This window comes from Bos indicus, chromosome 4 (assembly GCF_029378745.1).
Source record: "Bos indicus isolate NIAB-ARS_2022 breed Sahiwal x Tharparkar chromosome 4, NIAB-ARS_B.indTharparkar_mat_pri_1.0, whole genome shotgun sequence".
Classification (NCBI taxonomy): domain Eukaryota; kingdom Metazoa; phylum Chordata; class Mammalia; order Artiodactyla; family Bovidae; genus Bos; species Bos indicus.
In genome coordinates this window covers 62,281,434-62,304,939 of record NC_091763.1, presented here as the reverse complement: position 1 = coordinate 62,304,939, position 23,506 = coordinate 62,281,434, and the positions used below count along the sequence as shown (strand labels likewise).

Here is a 23,506-nt window from a genome sequence, read left to right as displayed (position 1 = left end):
ACATGGCCATTTCAAGCAGTTCATTGCTGCTGCAGTGAAAGTGCTGTGTTGGGAGTATCAGTGTATCCGTGGTCCTGGACAGGGAGGGAGGGACGAAATCAAACAGAACCTTCTAAGGCGTGGGAGGTGGGAGTTGGATGAATGAAATAGCAGAGGTGTGGGGGCAAGGGAGGGAAGCAGTAATTATGCTTCTATCACTGTGAGTAAATCACAATGTAAAAAAAAAAAAAGAGTGCAGTTCATGTCCTTGAGTTCTCTTCATTTCTCCTTTGGATTTTTCCTATTTTCTATTAAAGTGAAAGTGAAAGTGTTAGTCACTCAATCATGTTGGACTCTTTGAGACCCCATGGACTGTAGCCTGCCAGGCTCCTCCATGGAATTTTCCAGGCAAGAATACTGGAGTAGGTTGCCATTCTTTTCTCCAGGGAATCTTCGCAACCCAGGGATCAAACCCAGGTCTCCTGCATTGCAGACAGACTCTTACTCTTTACCAGGGACGCCCTCTATTTTCTATTAAAACACATGCAAACATGAAACACATTTCATTCACAAAATAACAAGACCTACAAAAAGTGGTAAGGAATCAGTTTGCTGAAATAACATACCTATAAAAGTGCCAAGGAACCAGTTTGCATAGCAACCCACTCCAGTATTCTTGACTGGAGAATTCCATGGACAGAGAAGCCTGGGGAATACAGCCCTTGGAGTCACTAAGAGTAGGACACAATTTCATGACAAATGTTATAATATGTCACAGCCAGCAGATGGCACTAGGCATATATAAAATAAACATTTTGTGCACTATAACTTTAGTGGACATTCCCTCCTAGTTATTACAAAAAGAAATTGTTTTTATAATACAGCAAATTATCTTTGTATGTATGGGGAATAAACATGAACTATGTTTCAGATTATGGTAGCTTTGCTTTTCAGTATACTAGAGAGAAGGCAATGGCAACCCACTGCAGTACTCTCGCCTAGAAAATCCCACGGATGGAGGAGCCTGGTAGGCTGCAGTCCATGGGGTTGCCAAGAGTCAGACACGACTGAGCGACTTCACTTTCACTTTTCACTTTCATGATTGGAGAAGGAAATGGCAACCCACTCCAGTGTTCTTGCCTGGAGAATCCCAGGGACAGAGGCCTGTTGGTTGGGCTGCCGTCTATGGGGTCGCACAGAGTTGGATACGACTGACATGACTTAGCAGCAGCAGCAGCAGAGTGTCTAATAAAGCCCAGCTGTTACATTTAAGATAACTGGACTTGGCTAGAGTAATTTGTGATCAAATTTCAGTGTCTAAATCCTCAAAGAAGCGTGCATGTGTATTTACTAAGCTTTGATGGTTTGAATGCCTGGCTTCTATGGTTCACATAGCACTTTATTCTGGAAACTCTGAGGTTTGACTAAGGTCCAGGGTGTGAGAAGCATGGGCATCTCACAGTCATGCAGTCCCCCTCTCCTGACAACAGCTACCACGATATAGCCCAAAAAGGGATTACCTTCAGGGCCTCAGTGAACTTCTAAAAAGAAGTTTCATTGGAGGCACCATCTCTGAGTGGTCAGGAAAATTCATGGAAAACTTGACTTACCTACAGAGTTGTTTTGTTTTGTATTTATAAGCCGTGCACACACACAGAACAGCACAACTCTCCAGAATCCCCGGCAGACTGAGACAAAAACCCTGAACTTGCTCTGCTTGGGATTCGGGCTGGCATCCACCTAGGTTAGTTCAGATTCTCCAGGAAACAGATGCTGAGAGAGGACAAGAGGCTTATTGGAAGGGGGGATCAGCTGTTAGAGGAGGGAGCTGGATTGGTTAGGGAAGATTTTAGGAATGAGGTGGATCTGATACCTACAACAAAAGGAGCAAGAAAGGAGAGCCAGGGGGATCCAACCAGGTCTTGGCTTACTCAGCAGGGAGTTCCAAAGTCCAGCACTGGGCAGAGACGGCCAGGCCCTGGTACCCTGCTATGCCTTGTCACTGGCTGAGGACTTCCCGGGAGAGTGTGACCCTTCCTTGAACAGTAGTGGCAGATGCAGAAGGGGCTGCAGGAGGAGGCCGTCAGTAAACTGTAGGTGGACAGTTAGTTTTTTCCCAGAAGAAGGTCTGAGCGCTGGTGTACCTTTGTGGCTGCCACACTAACCTAGTTAAAACAAACTCCATTCATGTGAAGATTCCCTTTGTATTCTTTAGGTCTCTCGCAGATGAAGGCATGTGAACAGGCTGTTTCTTTTCCAGTAGTTGAGGTGCTATTTCTGTACGATGTTAACTCCTACATTCTTGGGTTATGATTCAATCCAGAATATTCCATGAAGGGCCCTTCAGCTTCATTTGAAAAATCTCAATGTCTATACGTGAATCATACGTACCTCTTTTATGGAATTAAAAAAAAAAATAGACTGTCTGTGTTTAAAAGTTACAGATGAATTTTAGTATCAGGCAAGCATAATAAGGAAGTCAGTATCTGCAAAGGCTCCTCTCAGTTCAGTTCAGTCACTCAGTCGTGTCCGACTCTTTGCGACCCCATGAATTGCAGCATACTGGGCATCACCAACTCCCGGAGTTCACTCAAACTCATGTCCATTGAGTCGGTGATGCCATCCAGCCATCTCATCCTCTGTCGTCCCCTTCTCCTCCTGCCCCCAATCCCTCCCAGCATCACAGTCTTTTCCAATGAGTCATGAGGTGACCAAAGTATTGGAGTTTCAGCTTTAGCATCAGTCCTTCAAAAGAACACCCAGGATTGATCTTTAGAATGAACTGGTTGGATCTCCTTGCAGTCCAAGGGACTCTCAAGAGTCTTCTCCAACACCACAGTTCAAAAGCATCAATTCTTCGGTGCTCAGCCTTCTTCACAGTCCAACTCTCACATCCATACATGACCACAGGAAAAACCATAGCCTTGACTAGACGGACCTTTGTTGGCAAAGTAAAGTCTCTGCTTTTGAATATTCTATCTAGGTTGGTCATAACTTTCCTTCCAAGGAGTAAGCATCTTTTAATTTCATGGCTGCAATCACCATCTGCTCCTCTAACATAAGACAAAGTCAATATAAGTGATTTTGTTACATATTTGCTCTTTTGGATTAATAATTCTTAGATCTTTCTTATTAACATCTAGGTGAGTGTTGACTCAGTGTCTGAATCTCATGGGTGGTGCTTTCTAACACACTTCCACATGGAATATCTTATTTATGCACACAATTCAAAGTATTCAAGGTGAGGAAGGTGTTATAACCAATTTACAGATGAAGAAACAGAGCCTGAGAGGTAACAGACTGGAAAGTAAGGCATGCATATTCTTACCACTCCAGAGGCCTAACTTTCCTTTAGACCCTGCTGCTTTCAGGATCTCCCCATCTCTCCAACTTACGGTAATTATCTCAACGCCCGGGTGCTCTCACTGAACTAAAGCGCAGTGCCCGGATTGAGTCATGTCCTCTAATGATGCCATGCTGCCTCCTTTACCTGGAAACCTGGAAAGACCCCCACCACCACTGCAGTCCCCCATGGTTACTTCCTGTTTTCCCTTTAAGATCAAATCAAGCAGCACGTCTGCTAGGATATCTTTTATGAAAGGACCCAGTCGTCTTTCCTTCCATTGTGCTCCAGCACTGATCACAGTGCGATGATTATCACCTGCTATCTGAACAGACTCTTGTATATTGTATCTGTACAGTTGGCAGACAATGTACTTTGAAAAGATCAAAGACAGGACTCTAAGAGCTACAGAGCATACCAAGAGTATTAGATAGCAAATATTAATACTTGATTAGATCTTATTTCAAAGAAAAGCAGTGTACCCTATTAATATTAGTGAAACATGCTAGAAATTTTGCTTTTGAAAAAATATCTAATGGATATATACAGTATTCTATTAACTGTGTACATTTTGTATTTTTTCTAATCTTTGTAGTTAACAACAGGAGGAGAAAACGAGGTAATTTAGCACGATACAAGAGAAACAGGGAGGCCAATTTTAAGTTCTAAACAAGGTACTGCTGAGTAATAAAAATCTTGACCTTTGAAAAAACAAAAACAAATTTGCATTTATCCTAACTATTAAACAACATGAATATTTGATATGCAGAGGCTGTCAAATACTCTGATGGGCTGCAAAAACAGAATTCTCATCACATGGAGGCTATCTTAAGGACATGAAGAAGCCACTTTATATTGCACATTTTTAAAATATATTCTTTTTAATGGCTGAGTAATACTCCATTGTGTATATGTACCACAGCTTTCTTATCCATTCATCTGCTGATGGGCATCTAGGTTGCTTCCATGTCCTGGCTATTATAAACAGTGCTGCGATGAACATTGGGGTACACGGGTCTCTTTCCCTTCTGGTTTCCTCAGTGTGTATGCCCAGCAGTGGGATTGCTGGGTCATAAGGCAGTTCTATTTCCAGTTTTTTAAGGAATCTCCACACTGTTCTCCATAGTGGCTGTACTAGTTTGCATTCCCACCAACAGTGTAAGAGAGTTCCCTTTTCTCCACACCCTCTCCAGCATTTATTGCTTGTAGACTTATGGATCGCAGCCATTCTGACTGGCGTGAAATGGTACCTCATAGTGGTTTTGATTTTCATTTCTCTGATAATGAGTGATGTTGAGCATCTTTTCATGTGTTTGTTAGCCATCTGTATGTCTTCTTTGGAGAAATGTGTATGTAGTTCTTTGGCCCATTTTTTGATTGGGTCATTTATTTTTCTGGAGTTGAGCTGTAGGAGTTGCTTGTGTATTTTTGAGATTAGTTGTTTGTCAGTTGCTTCATTTGCTATTATTTTCTCCCATTCTGAAGGCTGTCTTTTCACCTTGCTTATAGTTTTACGCAGCCATTAGAAAGAATACATTTGAATCAGTTCTAATGAGATGGATGAAACTGGAACCTATTATACAGAGTGAAGTAAGCCAGAAAGAAAAACACCAATATAGTATACTAACGCATATATATGGAATTTAGAAAGATGGTAACAATAACCCTGTGTACGAGACAGCAAGAGACACTGATGTATAGATCAGTCTTATGGACTCTGTGGGAGAGGGAGAGGGTGGGATGATTTGGGAGAATAGCAGTGAAACATGTACAATATCATGTATGAAACGAGTCACCAGTCCAGGTTGGATGCACGATACTGGATGCTTGGGGCTGGTGCACTGGGACGACCCAGAGGGAGGGCATGGGGAGGGAGGAGGGAGGAGGGTTCAGGATGGGGAACGCAGGTATACCTGTGGCGGATTCATTTCGATATTTGGCAAAACAAATACAATATTGTAAAGTTTAAAAATAAAATAAAATTTAAAAAAAAAAGAAAGTGGATGTAGATCAGTTGTAAATGTATATTGAAAACTCTAGGGCAACTGCTCTTTGTTATTGGTGTTATTGTTGTTATAAGGTGTGACTACCTTATAATAAAATATTTTGGTTTCTTCCAAAAAAAAATATATATATATATATATTCTGAATTGTAACAAAATTTCTATGAATGTCTTTCTTCAGTCTATAATGTAATTTTTAAAAAGTTATTACCACTCCTGAAAGATCATGCACTTTACTACTATTATGGATTTTCCAACTTTCCCTTTATGAACATGAATTACTTCTATAGAAAAAAAATTTTAAATAATCACTTTCTATCCAGTTTGGTTGTTCAATACAGGCACTTCATATCATCTGCCATTTAAAGAAACTAAGTAATACATTACACAAATGTACGCTCATCTACAATTTGAGAATTAGACAAGTTGTACTCCAGTCTGATGATGCTTGTTTAAGCACCCTGCTGCTGCTAAGTCACTTCAGTCATGTCCGACTCCGTGAGACCCCATAGACAGCAGCCCACCAGGCTCCCCCGTCCCTGGGATTCTCCAGGCAAGAACACTGGAGTGGGTTGCCATTTCCTTCTCCAATGCATGAAAGTGAAAAGTGAAAGTGAAGTCGCTCAGTCGTGTCCGACCCTCAGCGACCCCATGGACTGCAGCCCACCAGGCTCCTCCGTCCATGGGATTTTCCAGGCAAGAGTACTGGAGTGGGGTGCCACTGCCTTCTCCATTAAGCACCCTAGAACCACTAAAAGAAAATCTGAGGCTTAAGAACCACTGATGTGGTATCAATGCCTTACTTTGAAGGGTGTAAAATATATCAAACATTATCAAGTATACACACATCTTAATTACAAAATGAAAACTTACATACTTAACACCCAGTTAGAACAGGGACATTTAAGCACCCAAGGTTCCTCTGGATTGCACTCTCTCTTAGAAGTGATTGCTGGCCTAACTCTTGTGTGAATTCTGCCTATGCTTTTATTGTTTTGCTACACATGTATCTCCTAATATTCTTGTTTTGCTTTTAGGCTATATACAAATACCACATATACTTACACATGCATACACATACAACCATTGCTAACTTTTTTATTCTTTTTTCAAAAATTTATGTATCTGTTTTTGGATGCCGTGGGTCTTCATTGCAGCATGGGCTTTCTCTAGTTTGCTGTGAGCAGGGGCTGCTCTGTGTGGTGAGTGGGCTTCTTACCGTGGTGGCTTCTCCAGCTGCAGAGCACAGGTTCTAGGCAGGTTTCAGTAGTTGTGGCATGTGGGATCTTTCCAGATTGAACCCACGTTCCCTGCACTGGCAGGCAGATTCTTAATGACTGGGCCACCAGGAAAATTCCAAGCTTTTTATTCTTAACCTTATATTTGAGATTCATTCCTATTGACATGATGATTTACCCCTGTATAATATTCCATTATATGGAACTGTTTTGTTTTACTCACTCACTCTATTGGTGCCTTTAGGTTGCTTCCAGCTCCCTCCACCAGGTACAAATAAGGCTTCCATGAACATTCTTGGGTTTGAAAATTTAATAATTCTGCCTTCTATAACCTATAAAAAGCAGCTCAGATGAGATCAATAATAATGGTTTAAGAAATTTCATACATAAAACACAATTTACAAAGTCAATGGTGTCCAAGCATGAAATTATGATCATTGAATCCTTATTTAAAAGCAGTGGAAGCACTGAGATTTTTAAACGTGGCATTTAATATTAAATATGACATCCTGGGTATACTATAAAGTATATATATAGTATAAAGTATATAGTATAAATTATAAACTATTTTAGACAGGCTGAAGCATCACGCCCAGCTTATTGAGGAGTAGGTAAACTAATACGGCATTTTTATCGACTTCACGGAATAGTTAATGACAAGACAGAATCCCCAACAGTGAGGATCTGTAACACGGCTGGTCTCAGGGCCAGGCTGGGCTTTCATAAAATATATGCAGACAAATGGAAACAGACAATGTACAAGAGGAAATGGAACCATTTACAAACATCAATAGGTGGCCCAATCACACCAACCATGGGATAAATGCAAATTAAAATGATAATTAATACCATTTTGGGTGTCACAAATTAGCAAAAAAGTATTAATAAAAAACCCAGTGCTAACGAGTGTTGTGAGATGAGCATTATCACACACTGATTTTTGGTGATGCATACAATACTTTTGCAGAGGTAATTTGAGGCAAACTGCATTGACAGTATCCATAGTGTTTTATTGAAAGAAATTTATGGGAATGTACCCTAAAGAAATAATTTGAAAATTAAAAAAAGAACTCATGGCAGTGTTCTATACATATCTTATATATTGTACTATGATATCCACGTAGTCGCAAAAGTGGTAACAGCTAAATAATGGTTAAGATACAAATATCTGTGCATATATTTATATACAAAATAGGGCATTATGGAGCCATTAAATACAGTTTGTATGTAACACTTCCATATTTATTACATGAAGAACAAAAGATAAAACTGTTTACATTAAAACAACAAAAACATGCCTAAAGGCTGGAAGAAAACAATGAGATATTAATAATGTCTTGGTGAACATTTTCCCCTTTTAAATTTTGTTTTTTTCAAAACTAATTTTCCATAATGAGTTTGTATGGCTTGTATAATACAAACATATAAAATATAAGCATAGTTTTATTATTAAAATTAACATGAAAAGTGAAGTGAAAGTCACTCAGTCATGTCCAACTCTTTTTGATATATAGTCCATGGAATTTCCCAGGCCAGAATACTGGAGTGGGTACACATTTCCTTCTCCAGGAGATCTTCCCAACCCAGGGGTTGAACCCAGGTCTCCTGCATTGCAGGTAGATTCTTTACCAGCTGGGCTACCAGGGAATCCCCCATGAAAAGTATTCAATGATTTTTGATGTAGTGTTCTTAGCAGCAAAAGACTAGCATATAACACACATATTATTCACTGAAGCTGTATATCAGCTTCTGACAACTTGATGGTGGAGGGAATTGCTGAACTTGTGCACAACTCACTTTTATCATGGTTTCAAGTAAGTGTGCAAAACTATGACCATAGGAAACTAAGGAAAATGCTTCCTTGCACTGAGGAAAAATTTACCCATTACTCAACGAACAGCATTCATGCATATTTTTTTTAGATTTCCAAAGAACAGATAATAAAATGTACACAGACAAGAATGTAATAACCTAATTTATATTAAAAAAGTAAGCAGTGGTCCAGTATTCTTACTTACAGACACTAAAGAAAAGTAGGACTATTTGCATTAGTATATGAACCTATTTACTGGGAAGGAATGGAGACACAGATGTAAAGAACAGACTTGTGGCCACAGTGCGGGGAGGAGAGAGTGGGGTGAGTGGAGAAAGTAGCATCGACACATATACACTGGCATGTGGAACACAGATGGCTGGTGCTAAGTTCCTGTATAATACAGGAAGCCCAGCCAGGCACTCTGTAACGACCTAGAGGGGTGGGAGTTGGGGATGGGAGGGAGGCTCAGGAAGGAGGCTCAAGAGGGAGGTGATATATGTATAATTATGGCTGATTTGCATTGTTGTATGGCAGAAACTATCATAATACTGTAAAGCAATTTCCCTCCAACTAAAGAATAACATTTTTTTTTTTTAAAGTAGGACTATTTGGAATTCTGAGACAACACACCAGGTAACACGGTATTACAGAACCGGTTATTGGTGGGTAAGGGAGAAAGAGTAAATGGGCTAACAATTGTCAATTGTCGAGGGCCTGAATGTGCTCTAACACATCATCTCACCAATCCTCAAAATGACTCTGCCAAGTAGGTAGTGTGAGTCTCCTTTTTTGTTAAGTTTTGTTAAGTTTTCAGAGTAGAGCCACATAGCCACGAATAGTGCCTGACATACAATCAGTGTTCAAGAAATATCTTTTCGATGGATGGTAGGTAATATACCTAGTAAATGAAAGTTATCAGGATTCATACTGAGATCCACCTGGTTACAAAGCCACACTATTTCCTCCATAGTACATTGCCTTTTGTGTGAGACTACACAGAATTGATTTAAAATGGTTAAAAAAACACTATCAATGTAAACATGGTCAGGAAACCATGATTTCTACTTTTATATCAGAGTGATTTCAATTTCCAAATGGGTTTTAGTAAAGAATGAAGAAAGACAGAAAACACATGCCAGGATCTTCAAGGGCTTTTTTAATTTAAAACACATATAGCACGTGAAAATAACATAAATTCACATTAATACATTATATTTATATGAAATATGTTTTAGTTAATCCAACTCATCCATTTTTGTTGCTACATTCTAGCAATTTCTTTTAAATGTTGCTTATGAAAATACTATCCAAAATGTGCTACTTTAATTTCATTAATCTTAGGTGTTGTAGCTCTTTTATCTCACATTTATACCAAATGAAATATTTGAAAATGCTAAAATAATGCTTTCTTAGTGGCTTTGCATCCTGTATTAAAATATTTTACAACTATAAAAGTTGAAAATAATTTTATTGATTCCCTATATATAAATCCATGTAAATATACTTGTACTGCATATTTTATTAATTGATAAAGTTCTTTAAAAATTCTACCAACTTCTTTAGAATAGTTCCTATGAAAGCATCATCCAAAATATATTTCAATTTTTGTGTTAGGTGTTCTATCTCCTTTACTTCTTTGCCCCATACTTAGATCAAAACAAAGTATCTGAAATGTGAATATAATACAATTTTATATTCCTAGCTGTTCTGTATCTTGTATTAAAATATTTTACAATTATAATAAAAGTTGAAAAATAATTTATTGGTTTTCTGGTATATGTACTTTTCTACCTACTATAAATGAACTAATCTATGGGATTAAGTCATTTTGCTATCTCAAACACAGAGAGGGCCAAAAACAAGGGAATTACAAACATTCCAAGATTATTAAAGTAGATGCACATTAAAATACTACAGATATGGCATATTCAACATCTATCAATCAGAGACAGTGTTTAACTTTCCACTTGGCAACCATATTTTCTAGAGAACTACCACTTTTCAAAGCATTACTGTTGGATAGGTTTTATACTGGAAGAGAGGATCTATAAAACATTACTGTCCTCATCCAAAACCAAAACTAAATAAGGACTTAAAACATATTATTAAAAAAGATGGTGACTGGGGTAAAAATGACTATGACCAATGAGCTACAGGACTTCAAGATGAAAATGCCTTTGCTTCTTCAAATTTTATTTGATAAAGTTAACTGGATTTTCTTTTCTGATAATGCTTAAGCCCTAAATTTGACTGTGTACTATAACAATTTTACTTGGATAGTAAAAGAAAAAAAAAAAAACCACTGTATTCTAAAAGACAGATTAATAATCTGCTGAACTTAAATTGAGAACTGATCAGTGGAAAATATCTGGCTGGATAAATAAATTTAAAAAGATTGAAAACATTGCAAAATAAGCTGTTTTGAAAAAAACTTGAAATGATTAAAAAAAAAGTTGTTAAAAGCTATTAAAGATCTTTCCTGAGGGCTACTAAAGGCAAAAACAACCTTAATAGACACATGGTTACAAACAAATTTCCTCACAAAGACAGAGGTTGTGATCAGTAGCAGGATCTTAGGGAAGTGTCATTTCAGAAACTGCATTAGTCTCTTCTAAGTGTTTTAAAGAGTTTGAGTTGGTACATCCTAGAACTAGAGAAAATTAGAAGCAATTCGCCTCGTTGGATACAAAAGGACTTATATATTCTTGATTTATTCAATTTCATTGTTCTCTTACATATATTTTTCTTCTTTAAAACTTTAAGATGAACATTTATTTATGGAATATGAAATGATTTACTCATTTATATGACAAGTTTAATAAGGCTGACATTCAATGGAAAACAATGAAATAATTTACCTTTTAGAAATTAGAAAAACTTTAAATCATTTTTCCTATCTTGTTTTTAAGGGTCCCTTATTAAAGCTTGTGATTTTTATTAATGTAAATAAACTAAAGTGATTGTTTTTGTGCACCTCTTTGCACCACAGTGTAACGGGCAGTCTTTTCTCAATTAACTTTTAACACTCTGTACATACTATTCTGAAACACTGTGGTGAAGTATGGCCTTGCATCCTTGAGCAAGACGCTACATAAGGGAGGGTTAGCTGAGTTAGAAGGGTCTTCCACATCCCAAATTTCAAGCATACTGCAACCAGGCCTGAAAAAATAAGCAAATATATATATTAAAAATGCATTCATATCTAGAAGAACTATAATTATAAAATATCTCAGATTTTTAGAGACTAACATTTAATAAATTAAAGATCTTAGTACATTTCAAAAAACATGTTTAAAATTTAGAGATATTAATAATAAAATGAAATTATGCTATATTCTTATATTCCAGTTAACCAAATAACCAATATATGATTGAATCAAATAATAAGAGCTCAATGTAATTCAGAAACATATATTTAAAAATCCACCTTCAAAGTGAAATATAAATGAATATATGTTCTAAGCGGTACTGCCATCCAAATATAATACCCGTTTACTGTAAAATGAGACAAATTAAAGCAAAGTTAATAGTTAATCTAATTCCTGATGAATTACCTACTTCATATTCTTGAACTTAAATTTTGAGTTAAATTAGCATGATAACATATAAAGTCCAAAGCAGGAAAGAGAAGCTCTTCTGCCACTGTTACTCCCCTCAACTCTTCCCTTTCTGAGTGGACTGAATGAGATATTTCTCACTAGAGAATAACCCTGCATGGGAATCATTACAGGGAAGAAGTCAGACAAAATCAGTCTATATTGAGGTATAATTTACATACAATAAAATTCACCCAGTTTATGTGTAAATTTTCATAAGCATGGGTAAACGTGTATGTGTGTGAACACCATCATAATCATAAGACAGAAAATTTCCATCATCTCAACAAGTTCCCTTGTACTCTTTTATAGTCAATCCCCTCCCTGAAACATCAGCCTAGGTAAGTACTGATCTTCCTTCCACACTATAGTGTTGCCTTTTTAGAATATGCTAGAAAATACATATTTAGCATATGCTACACACATGGCTACTCAAGTGGTAAATTTTTATCCTTTCTACTTCAACCTTTCTTTCATGTATTTGTACTTAAAATGCATCTTCCTGTAAGGAAGGACATAGATGGGTTTTGCTTTTATATTCAGTCTCAATCTCTGACATTTGATTGGAGTGTTTAGTCCCCACTCACATTTGCAAGTACTGATATACTTCTTCCTATATATTATTTATTAGATTTTAAAATTAGATACAAAAATTGGCTACGAAAATCTCAAAAATTAGCTCTTCAAAAGTCTAATATAGCCAATTCCTAATTATTCATAGGAGAAATGAAAATTCTTAATGTTAAGATTAATACAACTAAGGATTTTTTAAATCAAGGAGACTAAACAAAGGCCTGATGATATTCATTACACATCTCAGAATTTGATGTATTTTTTAGGTATTCAAAATTTAGAAATTTAAAACTGTTAATTAGAAACATTTTCTTATTATGTCCTTCTGAGTTATGTGAAACTTTTCTTATATGTCTTATAAAGCCAATGTAAATCAGCTGTAGTAGCAGAATGCTAGTATCTCACTTTGCTATAAATTCAAATCTGTATTTTAGATATCTAATAAAAGTTTTAAAAACTTGAAAATTATGGAAAAAAGCAACATTCAGATGTTAAAATTGAAAGAATTAGGATAGCAAAATACACTATCATTTCTGAAATCACATTATGCTTAAATAGTATATAATTCCATGCAAGAATTTTAAATAAAATGCCAAGATAACAATTTTAATGGAATTAATTTAAAATAAAAAATTTTAAAGAATCAGGACTGCTGTAATGAAGTAAAACATTCATTGCTTTAAAATATACCATATATCATAGAGCATAGGGCTCATACTCACTTAGTTCTCACAACACACCATGCCTCTTCTAAAATGTAGTAATTTACATGTAACTCCACCAACTTATCTCTCACTTCTTTTGCAGATTTTCGACTATATGCGGAGTAAACTATTTTTGTCCGAGCCCTTTAAATTCAAACAAGTAAAAAATGTGTCTAAATAAGTGATAACAGAGTTGACTAAAGAAATTTTGTTACCAAATTAAAACCCCAATGCTTACTGGATGGAGCACTGATTATACATGATCCCAAACAGCATGAATTATTTGGGGATAGAAATTTCCACATTTTACTTACATTTTAAATGTTCTAAAACTTACAGAAATTTGAATTTTTCAGGTACTGATTATCAGTGTATAAGCCAGTTTAGAGTCTAGAGATAGGTAGCAGTATAATAGTTCAGAATATAAAATTAGCTTTGCATAATTAATAAAATAACTAATCTGGAAGAAACTCAGATAGAGGCTAAATATAGTGAAAATACAGATTTCAGTAGATAATTTCATTTAGAGAAGGTCTGAAAGACATATGAGTTGAAGCTAATGTAGTAAATAGAATAATTAGACAATGAGCATCTACAGTAGTAGTCAGGTAGAGAAAGTACCCTAACAGAAGCTTGAGAAACAGGAATGTTGACCAAAATATGGTAGACAGATGATTTAGTTCTAAATGGGAGTTTTTATAAAATCCTAAGTAAATGATCAATTATACATTAGACTTTTCTTAAGAGTTCAAACATACAGAATGCCCAATCTTCAAAGCCAAACATAAAACTTTAATTTAAAATATTACCTTTAACAATAAACCAAAGTCACATTACAAGGAAAAGATTATCCAATTACTAGGATGATTAAAATAATTTTTAAAAGTCACTTAAGGAAAACAAAACTTTCAGATTTCAGTGGAAAATAGGGTTCCCATAAGCAACTAATAAAAGAGCATAAAAGCATTTAACATAGTGGACTTCATAAACTCTTTTTATCCGTGAAAAAAAGGCTAATCATTGGCTACCAGTAAGATCAAGAGTGGTTTCTTGATGTAGTTTTTACTTTGAGCAAAATTCAGTTTTGCTTTTTTCAGTTTTCAGCCATTTATTAAGGTTGCTTTAACAGGTACATGTTGTAATTTCTGAATTGTTACTACTTTTTAACTTCTAGAATGAACATGAGGATGAAAGAATGTGTGTGTGTCGATAAACATTTTCCCCATTCCTACGAGTCAGCAGAAGTCCTTGGTGTGTCTGGCTGTAGTACTCTATCAGTTGCCCACCTCAAGTCTGCATCCTCATAATGTGGATGATTCACAATGGGGTGAAGAGTGGAAAGCTTGACACTTGCCATTGTAGGCATGGCACCAGCAAAAACAGCATCTGGAAAACAAGATTATATTTCTTAACAACGTGTTTTAAAGAAAACCAAAAGTTACTCATCTGTAATATTTGAACCCAGTTAAGAAAGATGTGCTGTGCTTAGTTGCTCAGTCATGTCCAACTCTTTCCGACCCCATGGACTGTAGCCTACCAGTGGACAGAGGTCCATGGGATTTTTCTGGCAAGAATACCAGAGTAGGTCGTCATTTCCTCCTCCAGGGGATCTTCCCAACCCAGGAATCGAACTTAGGTCTCCTACATCGCAGGCAGATTCTTCACCATCTGAGCCACCAGGGGAGCCTGGGAATACCGGTGTGGGTAGCCTATCCCTTCTCCAGAGGATCTTCCCAACCCAGGAATCAAACCAGGCTCTCCTGCATTGCAGGCGGATTCTTTACCAGAAGAGCTACCAGGGAAGCCCAAGAAAGATGAAGTACAGTTAAAATAATAATCATTGACAGCATTCTTTTTTTTTCACTTAATATTTACTGATGGTCTACATAATAATAGCCAACTTTGTTAAATGTTATCTTGGTGCCATACACTTGGTGATTATACAATTTAACTTGCATAGCTTTGGGGGTGGGTTCTATGTTATTCCTGTTTTGTAAATTAGGAAGCTAAGAGACAGCAAAGCAATTAGCCCTAGACAGCACAGCTAGGAACTCTCAGGGCCCACCCTCTCAGCCACTTCACTAGAGCACACTGCCCTGTTCAAGTGCTATACTAACAGACAGCACTACAAAGACGGGACTGGAAAGAATTGTAAAATTTCATATCTTGTTCCAACAGTCTAAAGTTCTAGGAACTAGAAGACTTATAAAGGGCAAGTCTCATGGTACATGTTTTAAACTGAGTTTCATGGGTTATGAACTGTAATCCTGAGAACTTGACAGATGAAGGCATTGTTTTCTTCCCTCAGATCACTTTTAAATATTCATAACTAAGTCTTGACTTTATAAATACATTTCATCAAACCATTTCATTACATGTTAGTAGTACTTTCTGGAATAATACCATGTATAAATCTGTTGCTTTGTGGTTGTAACTAGTGATACACCAAAATCTACTGTGTGGCTTCAGTTTTAGTTGTATTTCTTGAGAGACAAAAAGACCAAATGAAAGAAATAAATATGATTTATTAGAATCATATAATAAATGATTATATAACTATGAAGATCATTATCACTTTTAATCAGCAAAGTAAAACCACCAATAAGAACTAGGCATATTACTCAGATCTACTGGAAATAATTGAATATTTATTTTCAAATATTATTAACCATTCTAAATGTAACTTTGAATGAATTTGTTGTTGCTCTTCAGTCGCTCAGTCATGTCCAACTCTTTGCAACCCCACAGCCTGCAGCACACCAGCTTCCCTGTCCTTCACCATCTCCCAGAGCTTGCTCACTCATGTCCATTGAGTCGGTGATGCCATCTAACCATCTCATCCTCTGTCATCCCCTTCTCCTCTTGCCTTCAATCTTTCCCAGCGTCAGGGTCTTTTCCAATGAGTTAGTTCTTTGCATAAGGTGGCCAAAGTACTGAAACTTCAGCTTCAGCATCAGTCCTTCCAATGAATATTCAGGATTGATTTCCTTTAGAATTGACTGGTTTGATCTCCTGGCCAACTCTCAAGAGTCTTCTCCAACATCACAGTTCAAAAGTATCAGTTCTTCGGCACTCAGCTTTCTTTATGGTCCAGCTCTCACATCCATATATGACTACTGGAAAAACCATAGCTTTGACTAGATAGACCTTTGTCCGCAAAGTAATGTCTCTGCTTTTTAATACGTTGTCTAGGTCTGTCGTAGCTTTTCTTCCAAGGAGAAAGCGTCTTTTAATTTCATGGCTGCAGTCACCATCTGCAGTGACTTTGGAACCCAAGAAAATAAAAGTCTGTCACTGTTTCCATTGTTTCCCATCTATTTGCCATGCTTGGATACCACGATTTTCATTTTTTCAACACTGAGTTTTAAGCCAACATTTTCACTCTTCTCTATCACCTTCATCAAAAGGCTTGTTAGTTCCTTTTTGCTTTCTGTCACAAGGGTGGTGTCATCTGCATATCTGAGGTTATTGATATTTCTTCCAGCAATCTTGATTCCATCTTGCACTTCATCTGGCCCAGCATTTTGCATGATGTGCTCTGCTGCAAAGTCGCTTCAGTCGTGTCCAACTCTGTGTGACCCCATAGATGGCAGCCCATCAGGCCCCACCATCCCTGGGATTCTCCAGGCAAGAACACTGGAGTGGGTTGCCATTTCCTTCTCCAATCATGAAAGTGCAAAGTGAAAGTGAAGTCACTCAGTCATGTCCGACTCTTAGCGACCCCATGGACTGCAGCCTACCAGGCTCCTCCGTCCATGGGATTTTCCAGGCAAGAGTACTGGAGTGGGTTGCCATTGCCTTCTTTGATGATGTGCTCTACATATAAGTTAAATAAGCAAGGTGACAATATACAGCTTTCATGTACTCCTTTCCCAATTTAGAACCAGTCCATTGCTCCATGTCCAATTCTCACTGCTGCTTCTTGACCTGCATACAGGTTTCTCAGGAGGCAGGTTAGGTGGTTTAGTATTCTCATCTCTTGAAGAATTTTCCATATTTTGTTGTGGTCCACACAGTCAAAGGCTTTATTTAGCGTGGTCAATGAAGCAGAAGAAGATGCCTTTCTGGACTTCTTCTGCTTTTTCTATAATCCAATGGATGTTGGCAATTTGATCTCTGGTTCCTCTGTCTTTTCTAAATCCAGCTTGAACATCTCGAAGTTCTCAGTTAATGAAGCCTAGTCTGGAGAATTTTGAGCATTACTTTGCTAGCAGGTGAGATGGGTGCAATTGTGTGGTACTTTGAGCATTCTTTGGCATTGCCTTTCTTTGGGATTGGAATGAAAATTGACCTTTTCCAGTGCTTTGGCCACTGCTGAGTTTTCCAAATTTACTGGCATATTGAGTGCAGCACTTTCACAGCATCATCTTTTAGGATTTGAAATAGCTCAACTGGAATTCCATCACCTCCACTAGCTTTGTTTATTGTCATGCTTCCTAAGACCTACTTGACTTTGCATTCCAGGATGTCTGGCTCTAGGCAAGTGATCACACCATCCTGATTATCTGGGTCAATAAGATCTTTTTTGTACAGTTATGTGTATTCTTGCCACCTCCTCTCAATATCTTCTGCTTCTGTTAGGTCCATACCATTTCTGTCCTTTATCGAGCCCATCTTTGCATGAAATGTTCCCTTGGTATGTCTAATTTTCTTGAAGAGATCTCTAGTCTTTCCCATTCTATTGTTTTCCTTTGTTTCTTTGCATTGTTCACTTAGGAAGGCTTTCTTATCTCTCCCTGCTACTCTTTGGAACTCTGCATTCAGATGAGTGTATCTTTCCTTTTTGCCTTTGCCTTTCACTTCTCTTTTTTTCTCAGCTATTTGTAAGGCCTCCTCAGACAACCATTTTGTCTTTTTGCATTTCTTTTTCTTGGACACGGTTTTCATCACCACCTCCTGTACAATGTTATGAAACTCTGTCCATAGTGCTTCAGGCACTCTATCAGAACTAATCTCTTGAATCCATTTGTCACATCCACTGTATAATTGTAGGGATTTGATTTAGGTCATATCTGAATGGCCTAGTGGTTTTCCCTACTTTCTTCAATTTAAGTCTGAATTTGGCAATAAGGAGTTCATGATCTGAGCCACAATCAGCTCCTGGTCTTGTTTTTCTGACTGTATAGAGCTTCTCCATCTTTGGCTGCAAAGATAATCAATCCGATTTCAGTACTGGTCATCTGGTGGTGTCTATGTGTAGAGCTGTCTCTTCTGTGTTGGAAGACCGTATATGCATTCTCTTGGCAAAAGTCTATTAGCCTTTGCCCTGCTTTATTTTGTACTCCAAGGCCAAATTTGCCTGTTATTCCAGGTATCCCTTGATTTCCTACTTTTGCATTCCAGTCTCCTGTGATGAAAAGGATATCTTTTTTGGTGTTAGTTCTAGAAGGTCTTGTAGGTCTTCACAGATCATTCAACTTCAGCTTCCTTGGCATTAGTGGTTGCTGCATAGACTTAGATTACTGTGATATTGAATGGTTTGCTTTGGAAACAAACAGAGATCATTCTGTTGTTTTTGAGATTACACCCAAGTACTGCATTTTGGACTCCTTTGTTGACAATGAGGGCAATTACATTTCTTCTAAGGGATTTATATCTCTTCATATGCCTGCAGTCCATGGGGTCGCTGGGAATCAGGCACGACTGAGCAACTTCGATTTTACTTTTCACTTTCATGCATTGGAGAAGGAGATGGCACCCCACTCCTGTATTCTTGCCTGGAGAATCCCATGGACGGAGGAGCCTGGTAGGCTACCGTCTATGGGGTCGTGCAGAGTTGGACACGACTGAAGCGACTTAGCAGCAGCAGCATATGCCTTAAATTAAAAAACATATAAATAAACTGAAGTAAACATATCTTTATTACTGTAAGCTTCAATAATTAATGATGAAAAGCTCTTAGTCAGGAGTAATTTTGTTCCTGGCAACTTCTGGAGACATTTTTGGTTACCACACTGTTACGGGAGAGGTGCTACTGACATCTGATTGGTAGAAGAAAGGAATGCTGCTAATGCTGCTAAATATTATTCTGCCAGTGTAAAGGGTAGCCCCAAATTTCAAAGTTGAGAAACTCTGGGCTAGAGGGACCCAAGCTCAGGACTAGGGTCATCCAGAAGAAACTAGGGAAGCCTGTCCAGCAAGAACTGGAACCACGGAGAAGAAACCGTCTATGAAACAGAGGGAAAGGGAGAAATACTCCTTAGCTGCTTCTTTCCTCTTGGGAGTAAGGCATCAAATATGAGCATGACAGGGAAACCACAGGATCTTTTCTATAATATATTTAAATCTCCAATTAGCCTACTGCATGTATTAGAAAAAAGTATCCCTTCTGATCTGACAGAACCTCACGAATACATGACTTGTGAGTGGACCACAGGCTGGATTACAGTTCCCTCTTGTCCTCTCAACTGAGCACCTTTGTGCTGTGTACAAACTATGCAAAGCTACATGGCAGACCTGAATGTAAGCTCTAGTCTCACCCTAATTATAGAATCTCAAGCTTCGTTTAATAAAACCTGTGGTAACCATGAGAGAACTCATAATACAGAGATGAGAAAAATTGGTAGGATCAAAGAAGAGGCAAAAATGACGTAAGAGTTTGTAGGAAATCTCTTAGAAGGGTAAGTTTGCTAAACATAGGCTTTCTTTGCCAAGAACCCAAGACAAACACTGGAACAAAGATGCAAGCAAACATGAAAAGAACAGATACCTTTTAAAGCTTTGGAAAAACAGCTGTAAGTGGTGAGGGGTGAGAGAGATTAAAAGCAGTAACTACCGTGTACTTTATAGGGAAAAAATAAAGGATTAGTTCAAAAATTCTGACTAAACTAGCCTGGAAGCTCTAAGACTCAGAGTCTAAGTTATGAGGCATTGTCACTGTCATCCTTTGAAAGACACAGACCAAATATTTGAGTTGAAGTTTATAAGAGTTTACCTTAATGATAGCTAAATAGTAGAATGATGACTATCAAACAGGAGATAAGAGGAAAGTGGCTCAAAGAGTCACAGAATAAATTTAAATAAATCACAGTGAAGAAATTAAGCCAGAAAAAACTGTCTTGGACAGGACTATAGAGTAGTTGCAGAAAATAGCATAGAATATATTCATTCTCTGGAAAGGTATTTAAAAATGAAGTAAATATCAATCTGCTTGAGGTGGTCTTAGATAAAGACTGTAAGAAAAGAAAAACTAAAAAAATATTTTAAACTATTTAAAAGTAGCATGTATAATCATCTTTTTGAGATGAGTTAGTGAAAAAACCCAAATGTCCAAGATTTTAACCCTTCTGTATGTGATTGGTTTTATAGACATGAAGCAGAGGGTATGCACTGGCGGAAGTAATGGGAAGGGTATTGTTAACCTCCCCACAGTCAAAACTGGTTTCTCCAGTCGCCTGTCACACAGTGCAAAAGTTTGTCATTTATTAAAGGTTTTTTACTTTGAAGTGTCACTGTTATGATACAGTAATAATCTCAGAGTTATAGCATATAACTTGTGAACAATTATTAACTCTAGATATCAATTAAAATTCTTTTTGACAGGTATCCAGGAGGGGTTTAAAGAGGACACAAAGTTTCCTTTTGGAAATTTGATTTGATGAACGCTGCAATTAACACACTAAAAATGTGTGAAGGTATAAATGCATGTGTTTTTTTAAATTGCATATATACACACATACATATATGAAATGACAACTATACAATATACACAAATGTATAACAACATATAATGTGTATAAGTGTATGTGTGTGTGCTAGCTATACATATAATCAAAACAGCTACATACCTGGCCTGGTATTGTATTTGATCCACTGTATCAGTTCTTCCTGGGGCAAATTATTAAATTCTCCTATTATGCTCCATTGATTATGGAGGTTTGCATAACCTTGTATTGACATTACTGTTACAAGACTGAGGATAACAGGCATAAAACGAACTCTGCAAAAAATCCAGCCAAAGAGCTGAAATGAAAGAAACCATTTATTTATCATTCTTATATGAACAGTGCTATTGGGTCAATAATATATTCTCACCTTTCTACCTAAACCAAGATGGATGACCATTTGATACTAATAATATACAGAATATAATAATTATCTATTGTTTAAAACCAGCAAATATTTTAGAATTATATGATCCAGTTAAAAATGGAGCTTACTTTCCTCTTGAAAGAATTAAAGAAGAAATACCTGATCCTTCCAGGACAGATTTACAAGCAGGAGTTAAGGTTAACAAATCATAATTCTGACATATCCTCGAACTAAATCCTATAACATCTGGATGTCTTTTATGGACATCTTGAATATCTAGGGAAACACCATTAGTACTGACAATTTTTATCCTCTCAGGAATTTAAGTATTATGATATTCTAAGGCAAAACATTTATAATCAAGACCAAGTAAGGGGTCTCTAGAAGTAACTTGGTCCCAAAACTCTAGCTACTTTATCTAGCTGTCTTGCATATGAGCTACAGTAACAGAACCTTAGAAACTGACAATTTTTCCACAGATTATCCAAGCCCAACAGGACAATACTAGAACAATTGCACTGCATCTTCTCTAGTATTACAAGAGCACTTGAGGATAGTTTTGATGGGCCATGAAACTGTTACACTTACCTGAATTTCAAAAACTATATTAGTGAGAATACTGATAGAGGGGAAAGTCACAGAATTATCAGCTAAAGTCTAGGAATAAATTTCAAAGCTACTTGAATTTGCTTTTCTTATGCTATAATGAATCACAAACTAGTACTTTAAATCACTTAAGATAAAAAAACACCAAGTACTTTTATGTTTTAGATTAGTGACCAAAACCATGATTAACTACATTGTAGTTGCTATAGTGTTATAGAGTAGTTATAAAAGAATGAATACCTTACCCGCCGAGAACATATCAGTGAAGCCATAACACACATATGAGGTGTCAAAAAGAGCTTCAGTCTCATAATTAAAATGGCAAGGGGAGTAAATGCAAACAACTGCAATGTGTGAAAAATTATCTATAAAAACAAAAACAAAAATTAATTTTCACTTCATATTTTAAAATTAGTATATGTACAATAAAGTATATTAAAACTATTGGTATTCACTAGGACAAGGATCTTTTAACTCAGTAATACATCTATTAATATTCGTTCATTCATTCAACAAAGATTTATCAAATGCCTGCTATATGCCAGGTACTGTTGTGAGTGCTGGATATAGTAGGGTGCTAAAACACCACTGAGCAATTCCTGTCCTCAGGAGACTCACATTTTAGTAGATTTAGTAAGGAGAGACAGAAAATAAACAGACATATCAAATAACAAAACCTATTAAACAGTCTTTCAGAAAGTGGTAAGCATAATGGAAAAGGAAGTAGAGCTGAAAAGGAGACTGAAGTGCAGGGTGTGGTGTGAAGTCACAGGCAGAAGTTGCAAGTGTACTTAGGATCATCAGAGTGGAACTCCTGAAAGGTGGTATTTGAGCAAGGCCCTATACCAGGTGAGAAAGGGAATCACAGAGACTTAAAAAAATGGGGTGCTTCAAAAATTTGTGATATTTAGTCAGCAACAAAAATCGTAACACAATCTAGGTTATTTTAGAAGTAGTGGAATTGTATAAATATTTGTACTAATCAGTAGGACACCCCATTTTGACTAAGATGGAGTTTCACTGAGCTAAGTTTTCAAACAAAACTTTTCTAATAGACATATTCATAAAATATCAACAAACTCCTCAGTACATAAATGGACAAAGAATTAATACAAGTAAAATTAACTAAATATTCATGTTCTAAACCACTAATATTAAAACAAGGTAAATAGTAAAAATAATATTTTCATCTATAAAATTGACAAATATTAAATTAATATTGAGTATTAGAGAGGATGCCATGAAACCACACACTGTAATAACTGGTATATGTTTGTAATTTAGTAATATTTATCAAGATCCTAGAAAAGAGCCAACCTTAGCTAGGGTCTAGCCAAGACCCTAGAACCAAACCAACCTAAATTTTGGTTCTAGGCATTAAAGGGAATAATCAAAACATAAAAATACTTCTATAAAGATGGTAACTTAAGTGAGCTTTTCACACCAGAAATAGAAACAAACTAAATGAACAATATAGAAGACTAAGTAAATTATTGCATTTTCACATGTGAAAAGTAAAGTGTTAGTTCCTCAGCTGTGTCTGACTCTTTGCAACCCCATGTACTGTAGCCCCCCAGGCTCCTTTGTCCATGAGATTCTCCAGGCAAGAATATTGGA

At 36.9% G+C, this 23,506-nt stretch overlaps 1 protein-coding gene across 4 annotated transcripts in view; it reads right to left on the bottom strand.

Annotated features, from left to right (window-relative positions):
- Window positions 1–9,514: 9,514 nt before the first annotated feature.
- Window positions 9,515–23,506, bottom strand: part of DPY19L2 (dpy-19 like 2) — a 93,834-nt gene continuing 79,842 nt past the window's right edge. For 3 of the 4 annotated variants that reach the window (XM_070787851.1, XM_070787852.1, XM_070787853.1), the window contains 5 exons: window positions 22,135–22,254; window positions 21,040–21,214; window positions 14,539–14,638; window positions 13,271–13,396; window positions 9,515–11,538 (listed from right to left, as the gene is read on the bottom strand). In XM_070787851.1, the coding sequence (XP_070643952.1) occupies window positions 11,388–11,538; window positions 13,271–13,396; window positions 14,539–14,638; window positions 21,040–21,214; window positions 22,135–22,254 (672 nt within the window). In that variant the 3' untranslated portion in view covers window positions 9,515–11,387. The remainder of the gene's footprint in view (window positions 11,539–13,270; window positions 13,397–14,538; window positions 14,639–21,039; window positions 21,215–22,134; window positions 22,255–23,506) is intronic. The other variant, XM_070787854.1, reaches the window with a different exon arrangement.